The sequence below is a fragment of the Hyperolius riggenbachi genome, chromosome 5, assembly GCF_040937935.1.
Source record: "Hyperolius riggenbachi isolate aHypRig1 chromosome 5, aHypRig1.pri, whole genome shotgun sequence".
Classification (NCBI taxonomy): domain Eukaryota; kingdom Metazoa; phylum Chordata; class Amphibia; order Anura; family Hyperoliidae; genus Hyperolius; species Hyperolius riggenbachi.
In genome coordinates, this window is record NC_090650.1 from 378,796,606 (window position 1) to 378,811,556 (window position 14,951).

The window sequence follows — 14,951 nt, forward strand, 5'->3', positions numbered from 1 at the left end:
CCCTTTAAAAAGCCAGTTCCCACGCAATATCCTCGGAAATATAGTAATCCGTTACAATGTAACAAAGTTATTACAATGTAACAACTTTGTTACTTTGTAACACCACCGCACCCGACGTCACTCGCCGCTCACCCGCCGGCCGCCGCATACACGCTAGTCCCCGCCGGCTCCCGCCGTCCACTCCGCCCACACCTGTCACTCATATACATGCTGGCACCCATGGGTGCCAGCATGTATATAGGTGACATGTGGGAGAGGCGGGGAGGGCAGCGGAGCCGGCGGGGACTTAGCCTCCCTTCACCCGACAGAGCTCTGAGCTATATTAGCTCAGAGCTCTCGAAAGCATCTTTGTATTTGGGCTCCAAGGAGCCCCATTGGTCCTTAGCAGACCAATGGGGTTCCTTCTGATTTGAAGGAACCCCATTGGTCTGCTAAGGACCAATGGGGCTCCTTGGAGCCCAAATACAAAGATGCTTTCGAGAGCTCTGAGCTAATATAGCTCAGAGCTCTGTCGGGTGAAGGGAGGCTAAGTCCCCGCCGGCTCCGCTGCCCTCCCCGCCTCTCCCACATGTCACCTATATACATGCTGGCACCCATGGGTGCCAGCATGTATATGAGTGACAGGTGTGGGCGGAGTGGACGGCGGGAGCCGGCGGGGACTAGCGTGTATGCGGCGGCCGGCAGGTGAGCGGCGAGTGACGTCGGGTGCGGTGGTGTTACAAAATAACAAAGTTGTTACATTGTAATAACTTTGTTACATTGTAACTGATTAGTATATTTCCGAGGATATTGCGTGGGAACTGGCTTTTAAAGGGACAGGTAAGTATTAATGGTTAATTAACAATATTAAAGGACTTTTTCGTGGTTATGTTTTTTGTTCAATTAAAATACTTTTTCTATGTGTTTGTGTGTTTATTTACTTTTAACTCTTAAAGGAAATGGGTAAGGGGTACAAGTACCTCTATACTCATTTCTCCTGGGAGGGGGGTGGGCATCTGGGGGACCCCTTTTTAAAGGGGACTCCCAGATGCCACCATGAACCCCTCCCCAGGAAATCGCGGCCTCCACCTCCACCGCCCATCGGAGGTGGAGAAGAGCCCCTTGTCCTTGGATTGGACAAGGGCTCGGAGGGGAAGGGGAAAGCTTGGCTGCCCCTCCCCTTCCGAGACCCCCCAATCCATGGACCATGCGGGCTGGTATAGTCAGGGTGCGGAGCCCCACGCGGCCGGTGCTCCGCATTCTGGCTATCCCAGTCTGCATGGGGGACAAGGGGTTAAAGAGGTCTGGGAGGGGGGACCCCACGTCGTTTTTTTTTAATATTTCCCACACTCAGAACGAAGTAAGTAAAACTCTTCCCACTTGGGGGAATCTATGAAAATAAAACACTATTGTTACCTGTGCAAAAAAAACTGACATTTTCCGCATTTAAAAGACATTTTCGCCCTTGAAACTTAAAAATCGATTTTCTCAAAAACTATAAGGTCTTTTTGAAAAAAATTTTTTTCCTCTTATTCCCACTGATCCCCTTAATATACCCTGTGAATTTGGTGTTCCTAAATTTTAAGCAGGCTTTGCTATTAACCGTTAAAGTCGGCGGGTTTTTAAATGTATATATTTTTCCTTTGAAACTTTAACATCAATTTTCTCAAAAACTATAAGGTGTCTTTTTGAAAAAAAAAATTTTCCTCTTATTCCTTCTGATCTCCTTAATATATTCTCCAAATTTGAGGCTCTTAGCAGTTAAGGGGGCTTTGCTATTAACCCTTAAAGTCGGCGGCTTTTTTATATTATACGGGAGCGTAATATTACGCGATTACGGCAGACTGTGTCATTTTAATGGGAGTTTACTGTCTTACGCGTAATTTGTTACGCGTAAAACGTAACCCTACGGTCTACGCGTAATTAATTACGCGTAATACCGTAACCTTACACGTAACGCTTACGGTGCATTTGTAGTGAATTACGATGCGTAATTACGCTAATGCGTAATTTCGGCCCAGCACTGGATCCCATACTTTCTGAACAGGTGTGTTTATTATTCAGGCACTAGGGTGGCTTTCCAGTAACTGTCTCTAGCTGGACACCAAGAAGGATCTTCTATAATGGTTTGTCTAATTTAGTACCCTGGAGGCTCTCCAGGAATGAGTGTCTAACCAAGCACCAGGGAAGTTCTCTAGTAATGATGTGTAAAATTGTGTGCAAAGAAGGATCATATCCAGTAACTGTATACCTAGCTGGACCTCATACAGTGGCGTAGCTAAGAAGCTGTGGGCCCAGTGACGGCTCCAGGATTTTTTGGGGGGGAGGTGCTATGCAGGTGTTGGACCAACGTCTGGGGTAGCTGATGACCCGCTTTGCACACCATGGCAAAAAATGGGTGTGGCTATAATCTGCGCCACTGCAAAAATGGGCGTGGTCATGATCAGAGGAGGGCGGAGCTAACTGTAATTTAACGTGAACCTGAGGTGAGAGTGATATGGAGGCTGCCTTATTTATTTCCTTTTAAACAATACTAGTTGCCTGGCAGCCCTGCTGATCTATTTGGCTGCAGTAGTGAACTGAATTACACCAGAAACGTCTATTAGATGCCAAAAGTCACCTCACGCTGGGGGGTGCTAATAGGGTTCTTGGACAAATTTAGGGGGTACTTCGGCACCCCCCTGGCGCCGCCACTGTGTGGGCCCCATTGCAAGTTTTGTATTGGGGCCCCCCAAGCTCTCTATACATAACAATTGATACGCCACACCAAAACCAATCAAGGACAACCACAGTGTCAGAGGTACAAGAAGAGGATAGGAAACAGGGTGTTAATGATCACTGCTATTCTAATAATCTATAGAAGTGATTATTATCAGCATAGGACCAATAAAGAGCTAATACTGTGGCTCTAAGGGCCCCTCTAGCCCAAGGGCCCCGATGCGGTAACTACCTCTGCACCCCCTATTGCTAAGCCCCTAAATCCTCATACTATGGTAACTTTGTAGAGTATGTTTCCCTCTCAGACTCGACCCTTCCTTCAACACCTTCAAGCAAGCCCTCAAAACACACCTCTTTAAGATGGCCTGCCCCTCCCCCCCTACTCTCTCAGCTGAGCACCTATTTCACAGCCCTACCAGTGTGTCCCTCCCACTCCCCTTTATATAGCAAGCTTATTTCCCAACCCTCTCCCTTTCCTGTGTGTCATGAGATCCCTTGTTAATACTGTGTGTATCCCTATTTATGTCAGTGTTGCCGCCTACCTGACATCACTATTTCTGTTGATGGCACTTCCATAACACCTGTCCCCCAGGCTCGCTGTCCGGTTGTAATTTTGGACACAAGTCTCTCATTTAAACCACACATTGACAAACTATCCTCCTCTTGTCGCCTCCACCTAAAAAAACATCTCCTGCATTCGTCTTTTTCTCACACAGGACACTTTTGGTGCATGCCCTGATTATTTAAAGGATAGACTATTGCAGCTCTCTTCTCTGCGGACTCTCTGCCAAACATTTACCCCCGCTACAGTCCATCATGAACTCTGCTGCACGACTCATCCACCTCTCCTCCCGCTTCTCCAGCCCAATACCACTCTGTCAGTCCCTTCACTGGCTGCCAGTTACACAAAGGATACAATTTAAAATCCTCACTCTCGGCTACAAAGCTCTCCACGACATAGCTCCTTCCTATCTAAATCAAGTTATTTCTAGATACCATCCTACACGAAACTTCCGCTCTGCTAACAATGTCCTTCTGTCTTCTTCCCTGGTCACCTCATCTCACTACCGCTTACAAGACTTCTCTCGATCCTCTCCCCTCCTCTTGAACACTCTCCCTCAACACATCCGCCACTCATCCACACTTACTCTTTTTAGACACAATCTGAAAACCCCACTCTTCAGGCATGCATACTCTCCTACCTAGGAAACTGCCCACTAACAGGAGGACAGGAGGAGGATGGGGCCAGGGCAGGCCCGGATTTACATCACAGGAGCCTATAGGCACAGATGTCCAGGCACCCTACACTCTGCCCTCCATGAACCTACAAACACACGCCGAACCGCACCATCATAGGTAGCTACAGATGCCCCTTAATACTGAGGATAGCTCTGGCTACCTAATACTAAGAGCTTTCCTCAGTATTAAGTAACTGGAGGTGCTCCCAAGTTTTAGGTACAGTAGCTAGAGATGCCACCAGCTAAAGGCATATCTTGTCAGTGGAATGCCAAGAGCAGGCTGAGTAACCTCACTCTCACCAGGACTCTGCATAGGTAAGGTAGGAGGGAGGCACTCTAGGAGGGGAGTGAGCCGCCTTTCCATCACCAAGCGCCTGTAGGCACGTGCCTACAGTGCCTTATGGTAAATCCGGCCCTGGGGCAGGGTGTGCGGGCGTGTGCACGCACGGAGATGCGCGCATGTCTGCGCATTGCACGCGGCTTCTACGGTCAGAGCCTAGCATCCATTTTCAAACGGGCCTTAGGACTAGTAATAATAATATGTTGGTACTTTATACATACAGTAAATAATAATATGTTGCACACGCACAGGCAATGATTAATAATTTTCCCATTTTAAGGTTATGTCCTCTTTCCCTGTTATTGTTGCAGATTTATATCTACGTTTTCCAAAACCTCTATATGATCCCGATAGCTGTGGTGCTGCTGTCCCTCATGTCCCTCACGGTGCTAATTCTCACAAAAGAGCTAAACGAGAAATATAGAAAAGTGATTGGCTTTGTCATTCCCATCGATATGGCGCTGGTAAGTGTGATCTGACGTGTCCTGTTAGCGACTATGCTGGATGTGCATAGGGTGGAATACGATCAGTCTAAAGTACCTGTGGGTATACATTTTATAAGGGAAACTGTAGTTAATGTGTTATATGAGAATGTACTATATCATTTTTATTATGCCTTTATCTACCTCTGACAGTTTCTGCCATGCCATACTTAAAGTGTAAAGTTGTATGTGTAGTAGAGCTAAGAAATAGAACATTAGTAGTAAATAAAAGAGTCTCATATTGTTTATAGTACAGGAAGAGTTAAGAAACTTCAATTGTTATCCATGCAAAAGCGCTATTTTGTGCTCTCTGACCCAACTTGGGTTGAAGACAGTCCTATTTTGTGAAGCACTAATACATCAAAGAAACAGTGAGAGGCAGCTTCAATAAGGTTTTACTGCAGGGGCGTTCAAAGGATCATTAGGTCTGCCTAGTTTCATAGATTAAAATACAGTGTAGAGTGGCTCAGTACTGCGCAAGCGTGAGCGCGCACACAAAGCCATTTTCAAACATTTCTGGCTAGATTTTGTAAGGTAGTCATTTTTGTAAATGATTGAGCAATGTTTCCATTAGAAACATTCAAATCGCGTTTTAATTTGTGGATTCGAACTTCAAATTCGTAAAAGCGTATATATATATATAGATGTGCTTTTTACATGCAAATTCGCATATGTATATTAGCACTTTGTACATGCGACTTTGCATGCGCATTTACAAATGTTTTTCTTGGTACAATTTTTACAATAAGGAAGTCCTATTGTCATTACCAATTGCGCATGCGAAAACACACGTGCAAGTCAGCGAGCAATGCCCATATAATAGTAACCCTGCTGTCAGTTTGTTTTTCTGGATGCGAATTTCACATAGTGGAAACAAGCCATAGAATAACATTGCTGTGCAAATGTATGTGCTGTAAAAAAATGCACAAATTCACACCTAGTGGAAACAGGCCCCTACTGTTTAATGATTTTACACTCATTGAATAGCGTTTTTGTAGTCTCTTACATCATACATACATCCTCAGGCCATTTCTCTAATTGATATTACAACACTTCCATCATTCTAGTTTTACTTGGATGACATTCCTGGCCGTGATTAACCAGGCCATCTATAAAAGCTAAATTATGGAGGCGGTGGAATACCCAGAATTACTTCTAATACACTAATTAATATATATATAGCATGCTGTACGTATGTTGCCTGACAGGTTACTGATAGTTCTCTCACTTTGTGCAGATTGTTGCCACATCTCTTGCTTGTTACTTTGCCAACATGAAGGAAGAGTATGGAGTTGATGTCGTTGGGCACATTCCAAAAGGGTAATTAATTTAATTCTGATGCTGGCTAGAAATGTAACAATGAATCTTTGTTAAGTAGGAACTGGCCTTCTTAAAGGTCATACAAGGTGAATAAATAAATCTATCTTTACTTACCTGGAGTTTCTTCCAGCCCTTAGAAGTCAAGCGTATCCATCCACGCAGTTCTGGTCCCTATGGGTCCCGCCTGCAGTATCGCCGCCCCGCTGCCTCCCGGTATTGCACTGTGCCTAAATTTCCGGTGATGTGTGTACACCCATGCAAATGCAGAAGACGCCAACCCATCGGGGGTCAGCAATACTGCAGAGGCTGCTGGTGGGACCCAGGAGAAGACCGGTGCTATAGCAGCGAGTCCAGCGACCAGGGGCGTAACTACATCGGGCTGTCTGCAAGACTCTGGCCGAATTTGATAGCTGCAACTACCTGCTTGTGTACCTGGACTATCATGAACTTCTACCAGCCACCAGCAAGTGGAGTTTTGCAGGAATAATTTAGATATGTGCACAGCTGATAGCACCCTATATATAAACACACTCCCCTGCTCAAAACTTTGTCAGAAGTTCTCAGTTTTGCTTGCACCTACACAGGGCTGGATTTGCACTGTTTACTGCACAAGGCCCACTATCACCAGCTGCCCCTGGACCGACAGCATCTTAAACTTCACCCCCAACACGGCAGGGATTAGATTGTAAGCTCCTGTGAGGACAGTTAGTGAAGTGATGGCAGGGATTACAAATAAGCTCCTCTGAGGACAGTAAATGACATGATGGCAGGGAGTAGATTGTAAACTCCTTGACGAGCAGCACATTTGGTGAGTGACAGGCAGCTCAGAGATCACTGTAAGTGCCGTTCGCTGCCCCTTCATCCCCGAGTGCCACATCTGGCTGTTGGTAGCCACCCACCGGCGCTATGTGCAAATTCTGTGTAGCACAACGAATGTTCGGCAGGCTAACTGCTACTACCACCCTGCTGCCCACAGCCCGCCCTTTGCGTTCCTGCTGCCCTAGGCCATGGCCTGTGTGGCCTTTCCTGAATTTCGGCCATGCACCTATATATGATGATTGCTATGCTCCCTGGCCTCTATCTGTGACTCACTGGCCCTGGAGCTTGTTGTTCCATTTCCTAACCTATTTGCCTGGCTTGTATATATTATTATATTTCTATTTGTATATATGTGCTAGATTACTTAGATGATTGGATTTTTTGCTCTGTTCTGGGTTTATTTTTCTCTGGCTGGTTGCTGCAGTCTAATTTTATTACTTCGCACCTCTCAAAATGCTGCTCTGTGTGACCACCAGCCTCGCCGCCTTTGCATTGTATAAGATACAGCACAGATAGTGTAGAAATAGGTGAAATCACCAGGAGAGTCAAACAATTCATCCGTTGTCACACCAAATACATAGGTGTCTCGGACGGTGCGGGGCCGCAGGCGCATCCTGTAACCGCCCGTGAAGAAAAAGTGATCGCACTCGATTCTCTGCATCGATTGCGCTTCAAATCGATAGAATCTGGGTTGAGTGTGTAGGAGCAGCTGAGTCTTTTCTCAGCAGAGAGATAGCATCAGCCTAACTGCAGGATGGCTCTTTTGATATGCTAATGAGCCTGAGCCTAATCTGCTGCAGAGAGTCCTAGCTTCAAGCTGTGCTGATGGCCCATCCATCAGGTATAGGTGACAAGCACCATGACAGAAGCAATCTAGAGTGGGACAACTCAGACACGCTGGCTCCTTCCCCCAGCAGGTAAGCCGACATGTGGCTTGCTGCTGCCAGCTTGAAAAGGACCTCACCTAGGAATGACCTGCTATCAATCCCAGATGTAGATCATATTCCATAAACTGCTATATGTGTCATATTTTCTGTGTTGCCAGGCTGGCAGACCCTCCAAAGTAACAGAGCATGGAGAGCCCTGTCTGGCGTTGGTTCTGAGAACATTTCAGAACATTTTGAGGTAAAGACTGCCAGTTAGGCAGTTCAACAGTGCCCTAATGATACCACAGGGGTCCCACCCCTCATGTTTGGTATCAGGCTGCTGGGTACATCGAGGCAGACCTGAAAATATTAGTAAATCTGCCCTGACCTGTACGGTTCTGTGAGATAGAGCCCATATATGGTTAAGGTATGATTTCTGGTCCCCAGGACAAGGGGAGGACTCATCTCATGTTCTAAGGGGGTGTGTGGCCCCGCCCTCCCTCCCTCCTACTGAATCAGGGGCATAAGAATGGCAGAGGACCCAAACTCAGTGTCCTCCACCCTGAAACATCTTGAACTCATCTGTGCCAGCTTGAGGATATGCTGGCATCCACCTGGTCTGAACTCTGAACTTTGATTGAAACCAAGAACTCTGATTCTTCCCACAAAAAGGACATCTTTCCAGGAACTAAGTATTTTTCTCCCTTCTTTTATTTTTTATACTGTCTATTACTGTTTTAATAATTGTTGATTTTAATAATTGTCTGTATATATTAATTATTTATATTGCCGTGAATAAACAACTTTTATCCAAGTCATTCACTGTCCGCTACCCTGCTTATCAGCACACACAGAACTGATCCCGGGTCTCTGAAGAGACGCTACTGTTTGTTGGTTGTTGGCTAGACAGAATACCGTGTGTTTAACCGTTTTATTCGCAGGACTAGTCAGTCAGTGGGCTCCTCGGTCCCATGGTAACCGCGGTGGTGGCAGATACCCTGAACCAGTGTGTGAAGTTGTAATTACCCGTATCTCACAGGCTCCCTTCTGGTTTGTCTGCGGCTAATTATTAGCGGTTCCTGCGCATCGACTGCGACCAGAGTTCGCACGATCTGTGCGCTGGCACCGTTTAGAAGGCCAATTGCGGTCAGCCACCAGGGCTCCTGTGACAGTGTTAGGCAGCGGTTGGGACCTGGGTTGTGCTGAAGAGTATCTAAGATAGCGCTAGCGCTATCCAGAAACGAACTAATTCGTTGGTGTAGCTGGAAGGCAATATATTTTTTTTTATATATACAGAGAGACTGTGTAGCCAGTACCCCTCCCCAAAAGTTTTATTTTATTTGGCGTGGAAATGTCCGGGAACTACAAGAAAATGTGCCTGGCGGACCTGCAAAATCTTTGCCAAGAGAGAGGCATTGATGTCGGCCGCAAGAAACAACGGGACCTAGTAACGGAATTGTTTCAATGGGATACCCAGCAACTGCGGGAGCCGGGAGTGTCCACTGAAGTGGATACCAGCCCATCTGACCCAAATCGAGGGGAACCAGAGACTGAGAATCCTGACCGTACAGAGGTTGTGCATCCTGAGGGCCCTGCATTAACAGTTACACAGGAGAATGTCAGTATGGTCCCCAATCCCAGAGTTTCTGAAAGTACTCACCCGGAACTGGCCAGTACTGGACTGTCCATGGGTGCTGACCCGGTAATGCAGCAGGCATTACGAAAGCTGATGGAGACTGACCTGGACAAGTACCTGCAGTACATGGTGGAGCAAAAGTGAGAGGCACGAGAGGAGAGGGATGGCGCTGAGCGAGAACGGGAGCGCCAACGACAGCATGAGCTAAACATGGCAAAATTGCAACAGGCCAGCCGGAGTTCTTCGCCCAGCCTCCCTGCTGAAGGAGCTGCACCACCCGTAAGTGCAAAATTTAAATTTGCTAATATTGAAAAAGACACAGACATTGACTTGTTTTTGCGATCTTTTGAAAAAGCATGCCGTCAGTATCGTCTGTCCCAAGACCAGTGGGCCAGACATCTGACACCTTTGCTGCGCTACAAAGCGCTTGATGCTTTCGCAGAATTGCCTGCGGAGAAAGATAATGATTATGCCGCTATAAAAGACGCTATCATTACTAAGTACCAGCTGACGCCAGAAGCCTATCGCAAAAAGTTCAGAGCCTGGCAGAAAAAGTCTTCTGATTCGTACCGAAATGTGGTCAGCAGCTTACTCACCACACTCCGCCAGTGGACTCTAGGCCTCACCAAAGGGTCTTATGATGTCCTGGAACAATTTCTGAACATTTGCCCCGCTGAGGTACGACAGTTTGTGTTGGAGCGCAAGCCGGCGTCAGCAACTGTCGCTGCAGACCTCGCTGAGACCTTTGCAACTACCCGGGTGTCTGATACACGCAGAACTGTCCCATCCAGCTGGAGAGGAGGTCAGCCCAATACTCTGGCAGACTCTCCTGCCCCTGTGAGCTGTCAGCCACCGAGGCCACCCAGCGCAGCTGCTGCACCCAGGCCTGCAGCCCCTGGAGAGGTCACCTGTCACTACTGCCGCCAGCCCGGACACATGAAATTCGACTGTCCGGAGCGGAGACAGACACCACCAGCACCTGCAGCACCTGTATCTCACCCACAGCAGAGGCAACCAGCCAGCGAACCACAGCCTGGATCATCAGATTTTGTCCTGTTTGCCCGCGGAAAGGAAATCCGCGACCGAACCGACCAGCAGCAACTTGTTAGAGTGAACGACAAAGTTGTCACCGCATTCCGGGACACCGGAGCTGACATCACGTTAGTTCACTCCCACCTTGTGCCAAAGGAGAGCATCAGCTCCAGCCGATCCCTTGCCCTTACTGGAGTAGAGGGCACCCCTTTTCACATAGCCCACGCGAGAGTGAAGCTGGATTGGGGAGGAGGGGTCAAAGAAAGGGTTGTTGGGGTTGTGAAGGATCTCCCAGTCCCTGTGTTGCTGGGGACTGATTTGGGCAAGCTTGTGTCCTACTATGAACCTGCCACGACCGCCTTGTCGCTCACGGAAGGAGACGGACTCTCCACCCACCACCAGGTACTTTATACACTTGGGGGAGCACCAGGGGGAGGTGGGTTGAATGTGCCCAGTTCAAGGGTACCCGGTTCAATAGTGCCTGCTTCAAAGGCACCTGAGTTTGATGTACAGACTGTCTGTTGTGATGATGCTGTAACTGTACCTGAGTTTACTGTACAACCTGTCTGTAATGAAAAAATGTCTATACCTGTCAATGTCATTACTGCATGCAACGATGATTTGAGTAATGTCCGTCTGTGCCATTCTGACAGTGTACCTGTGCTAGCAGTACCGCGCAGCTGCACTGCTCAGAACCCAAGCTCAGAACAGGTGGAGGGGGTTCCGGCCTCCTCCCCCTCCTCTGACCGCAGGGATGAGACCTTTCAGCCGCTGGCCTCGTGTGACATGAGCCAGTTGGCTGAAACTGACAGCGCCGTATTCTAAGCTGCACTACAAAGTGACCCAAGCCTGGAGGTGCTCAGGCAGCAAGCCGCTGAGCCCCTCGCAGACGGGGCCGCTTTCAAGGTGTACTGGGAAGGTGGGAGACTGTACAGTGAGTCTGTACAGCCCCCTACAGGTAGATCCCACGCGAATACCAAATGGCTTGTGGTCCCGAGTGCGTTCAGGGGACATGTGCTGAAATCCGCACATGATAATCCTCTGACAGGGCACTCGGGTGTCCGCAAGACACTTGCCGGTATTCGGAAACAGTTTTATTGGCCCCGGATGAACAGGGATGTAGCGAACTACTGCAGGGCATGTGCCGTCTGTCAGGAGCTGGGAAGGTCCAGGGATTCCCGCGGGGTTCCCTTAGGTCCACAGCCACTTAGCAGGGGAACCCTGCGTGGGCTGGCTGTTGACCTAACCAACCCACTGCCTGTTGTCAGCAGTCCCGACAGACACCACGTCCGACTGCAGTGGCGCAAACGCCCTGTCCAGAACGGTCCATGTCGGGTCAAACCTGAGGGTAGCAGACCGCGACCGGTCCAGGGGAACCGAGCCACAGGCTCCAATAGGTTTTCCCGCCGCACCGGCAACCCGAGACCCGTCAGCCAGGTTGGCCGACATGCAGCGGGCAGCCGACACCAGAACGCCGACGGGCTATCCCGTTGCAACGGTGAACTAGATCAGATATCGCAGGTTAGCGGCAACGACACACATCTTGCTGATGCATGTCTATCTGCCTTCTCTCCAGGGGGTGCTGTCACGGACGGTTGCGGGGCCGCAGGCGCATCCTGTAACCGCCTGTGAAGAAAAAGCGATCGCACTCGATTCTCTGCATCGATTGCGCTTCAAATCGATAGAATCTGGGTTGAGTGTGTAGGAGCAGCTGAGTCTTTTCTCAGCAGAGAGATAGCATCAGCCTAACTGCAGGATGGCTCTTTTGATATGCTAATGAGCCTGAGCCTAATCTGCTGCAGAGAGTCCTGGCTTCAAGCTGTGCTGATGGCCCATCCATCAGGTATAGGTGACAAGCACCATGACAGAAGCAATCTAGAGTGGGACAACTCAGACACGCTGGCTCCTTCCCCCAGCAGGGAAGCCGACATGTGGCTTGCTGCTGCCAGCTTCAAAAGGACCTCACCTAGGAATGACCTGCTATCAATCCCAGATGTAGATCATATTCCATAAACTGCTATATGTGTCATATTTTCTGTGTTGCCAGGCTGGCAGACCCTCCAAACTAACAGAGCATGGAGGGCCCTGTCTGGCGTTGGTTCTGAGAACATTTCAGAACATTCTGAGGTAAAGACTGCCAGTTAGGCAGTTCAACAGTGCCCTAATGATACCACAGGGGTCCCACCCCTCATGTTTGGTATCAGGCTGCTGGGTACATCGAGGCAGACCTGAAAATATTAGTAAATCTGCCCTGACCTGTACGGTTCTGTGAGATAGAGCCCATATATGGTTAAGGTATGATTTCTGGTCCCCAGGACAAGGGGAGGACTCATCTCATGTTCTAAGGGGGTGTGTGGCCCCGCCCTCCCTCCCTCCTACTGAATCAGGGGCATAAGAATGGCAGAGGACCCAAACTCAGTGTCCTCCACCCTGAAACATCTTGAACTCATCTGTGCCAGCTTGAGGATATGCTGGCATCCACCTGGTCTGAACTCTGAACTTTGATTGAAACCAAGAACTCTGATTCTTCCCACAAGAAGGACATCTTTCCAGGAACTAAGTATTTTTCTCCCTTCTTTTATTTTTTATACTGTCTATTACTGTTTTAATAATTGTTGATTTTAATAATTGTCTGTATATATTAATTATTTATATTGCCGCGAATAAACGACTTTTATCCAAGTCATTCACTGTCCGCTACCCTGCTTATCAGCACACACAGAACTGATCCCGGGTCTCTGAAGAGACGCTACTGTTTGTTGGTTGTTGGCTAGACAGAATACCGTGTGTTTAACCGTTTTATTCGCAGGACTAGTCAGTCAGTGGGCTCCTCGGTCCCATGGTAACCGCGGTGGTGGCAGATACCCTGAACCAGTGTGTGAAGTTGTAATTACCCGTATCTCACAGGCTCCCTTCTGGTTTGTCTGCGGCTAATTATTAGCGGTTCCTGCGCATCGACTGCGACCAGAGTTCGCACGATCTGTGCGCTGGCACCGTTTAGAAGGCCAATTGCGGTCAGCCACCAGGGCTCCTGTGACAATAGGCGTCAATTTATCAAGGCTGTTCGATAAACAAAAAAACAAGTCAGGAAAATACCGCATTCGGTATTTTAGACTTTTGTGTGCTAATTCCTCAATATTTTTACAGGTGCGGTAGAAGTTCGGTAATTGCCCAAAGCCCAGTTGTCGGTAAAAGCAGAAGAGTGTGAGTTGTCTGTGTTGTTACATCTTTTCTCCGTGCAGAGACAACATTACAATAGTAAGAGGCATCCTGACATCCCTTTTATATGTACATGATTTGTTATACTGCCTCTGCTCGCTCTGAATCTCTCTATCAGTCTCCATTAGTCTTTCTTAACATTTTTTTTCTTTGCCACGGCTTAGATGAACTTCAAAGATACTTTAAACATGCCCTGCTTAGGGGATTTCCACACTAGCTACTCTGTATCTTCAAACAGGAACAGAAGAGGTTAAACTGATGAAAGGAGGCAGGTGAGGTGTCTTTTGTTCCATCTCTCTCTGCCTCTTACCTTGGGGGTAAGAATGCAGGACCCGCAGAGAAGGCTTTGGGTCCAATCAAAATCACTTGCAGGAGACAGGGGCTGTTCCTATTGGCTTCTGCTCCTGTCAGTCATAGGTAATCGTCTCTGCTTCTGTGAGGATTGTGAGTTTCGCACTGATTCCGCACTGATATCGACAGAGGAGAACTGCTGGTAATGGAACTGTGTTTTACCGCTTGCTGTAACCTTGATGAATTGACATTTACTGACATTTGATGAGGTATTTACCGCACAAGTTGGTAATTTACCTCACTGCTCCATAATTTCAGCTTTCCATGCGGTAACAGCCTTGATGAATTGACATTTTCCTAAGTGATCGGTAAAATCAGCTGTTTTCAGCATTACCGAATGTGGCAATGCTTAGTAAATTGATTCCAGGCAGCCACTACTAGTACTGTATTGGCAAAACTGTCAAGCCCTTGAGAGATTCCTCCAGCCTACAAGGTCAATAATGAAGGGTGTGGGTGCCACTTGTTGGATTGAACACGTCAAGGAGGACCATAGGGCCAATGCTTGTTGTCTCTCCTTTGCGGGCTTGGAGGTGGTAAAGGAGGACAATGGGGGTGGCTTGAGGAATGATAAACTCTTAAAGAGAGAGGCCATTAGGATTTCACGTATAGACACCTTCGGGAATCTGGGTTTAAACAAGAGGAATGAGGCTAATGCCTATTTTTTAAATGTCCTTTCCTAAGATTTTGTAAGTTTAATTACACTGTCAACTCATCTCCCTAAATGGACAGTACGCTAAATACAGCTGTATATAGGTAGGCAGGAGGGGTGTGGGTCAGGCCCCGTGTCCTGAAGAGACATGTTGTACACGTGAAACAGCTGTTTACCAGAGGCAGTTTGTTTTACCTGGTGTTACATGGCAAAAACGAAGTTTGACTAGAGAGTGCCAGAGTCCGTATCTTCTTTTGCTGCACAAGGCTGTAATGTCCATGATCTCTGTGACAGGTGTAACA

The 14,951-nt window shown here is 47.8% G+C and overlaps 1 protein-coding gene across 6 annotated transcripts in view; it reads left to right on the forward strand.

Annotated features, from left to right (window-relative positions):
- Positions 1–14,951, forward strand: part of SLC26A7 (solute carrier family 26 member 7) — a 114,300-nt gene that overhangs the window by 32,004 nt on the left and 67,345 nt on the right. For 4 of the 6 annotated variants that reach the window (XM_068237625.1, XM_068237626.1, XM_068237627.1 and 1 more), the window contains 2 exons: positions 4,587–4,739; positions 5,995–6,077. In XM_068237625.1, coding sequence (XP_068093726.1) covers positions 4,587–4,739; positions 5,995–6,077 — 236 coding nt within the window. The remainder of the gene's footprint in view (positions 1–4,586; positions 4,740–5,994; positions 6,078–14,951) is intronic. The other 2 variants (XM_068237628.1, XM_068237629.1) reach the window with 1 other exon arrangement.